Below are 1,229 nucleotides of genomic sequence, written 5' to 3' on the forward strand. Positions count from 1 at the left end.
CTCGCGAGCCCAGGACACCGGCGAGAAATCTGGGCGCCTCCTCTCCCCACTCCGCACTGTCGAGGACCCTGAAGACCTGGAAACAGCTTTCAGGGCGCAGAGCACACGGGCCACCGTGCAGGCCACACAGGCCCTTTGACATCTGTTTTTTGACCTGTGGTGTAGGTTAACCGGAGTGGCAGACTTCTTAAGACCCTGACGCAGAGCTAACACCGAGGTGATGGGGGTTGGGATTTGGAGCTCAGTTCCTGAGGCTTCTGGAAACTCCGAAGCAGAGGGGCCAGGTCCTCTGATCCCCAGGGGACTTTCGGCAATGTCTGGAGACGTCTTGGCTGCCCCACTAGGCAGAGGGGTGCTGCTGGCATCTCGCGGGTGGAGGTCAGGGACGCTGGTCAACATCCTCCAGCCACAGGGCCGCCCCCGCAACAAAGAGTTCTCTGGCCCCAAATATCAAGAGTGACCATGCCCACCCGCTCTCCCCTATACCGTGAGCACGGGGAAAGCCTACTGGTGTTGATAGGGAAGAGAGGAGACAAGAGAAACTGCATTCGCACTAGTTCATTCTCCCTTCAACAGCAGGAAAAGCATTTCCTGATGATACTGTCCCTTGGAGTCCAAGGCTACCTGGCCTGTCAAACCTTAGGAAGTGGCCTCAGTCTCTGAGGCTCAGTACCCTCACCTGTCAAATGGGTGTGATTAAAATATTAGCCTTGGCCAGGCACTGTAACTCGTGACTGTAATCCCAACACTTTGGGTGACCAAGATGGGAGGACTACTGGAGCCCAGGAGTTCCAGATCAGCCTAGGCAACATAGTGAGACCTCGCCTCTACTCAAATTTTAAAACTGGCCATGTGTGGTGGCACATGCCTATCGTCCCAGCTACTTGGGAAGGTGAGATGGAAGGATCACCTGAGCCCAGGAGATCAAGGATGTTGTGAGCCATGATGGTGCCACTGCACTTCAGCTTGGAAAACAGAACAAGACCCCCGACTCAAAAAAAAAGAAAAAAAAAGTACTGGCCTTACCTCACTTAGGTTTTATAAAAGACAGGAAAGGCCCAGGCATGATGGCTCACACCTGTAGTCCCAACGCTTCGGGAGGCTGAGGCAGGAGGATTTCTTGAGGCCAAGAGTCAGAGACCAACCTGGGCAACATAGATTCTGTCTCTACAAATTTTTTTTTAATTAGCCAGATGTGGTGATGTACACCTGTAGTCCCAGCTGCTTGG

General features: G+C 53.5%; 1 protein-coding gene across 1 annotated transcript in view; it reads right to left on the minus strand.

Annotated features, from left to right (window-relative positions):
• EPO (erythropoietin) overlaps positions 1-548 on the minus strand; it is a 3,156-nt gene extending 2,608 nt beyond the window's left edge. The window contains exon 1 of the mRNA XM_021710090.1: positions 509-548. Coding sequence (XP_021565765.1) covers positions 509-548 — 40 coding nt within the window. The remainder of the gene's footprint in view (positions 1-508) is intronic.
• Between the last annotated feature and the right edge of the window lie 681 nt (positions 549-1,229).

Source organism: Carlito syrichta, unplaced genomic scaffold (genome assembly GCF_000164805.1).
Source record: "Carlito syrichta isolate Samal-C Ts95f unplaced genomic scaffold, Tarsius_syrichta-2.0.1 Scaffold288059, whole genome shotgun sequence".
Classification (NCBI taxonomy): Eukaryota; Metazoa; Chordata; class Mammalia; order Primates; family Tarsiidae; genus Carlito; species Carlito syrichta.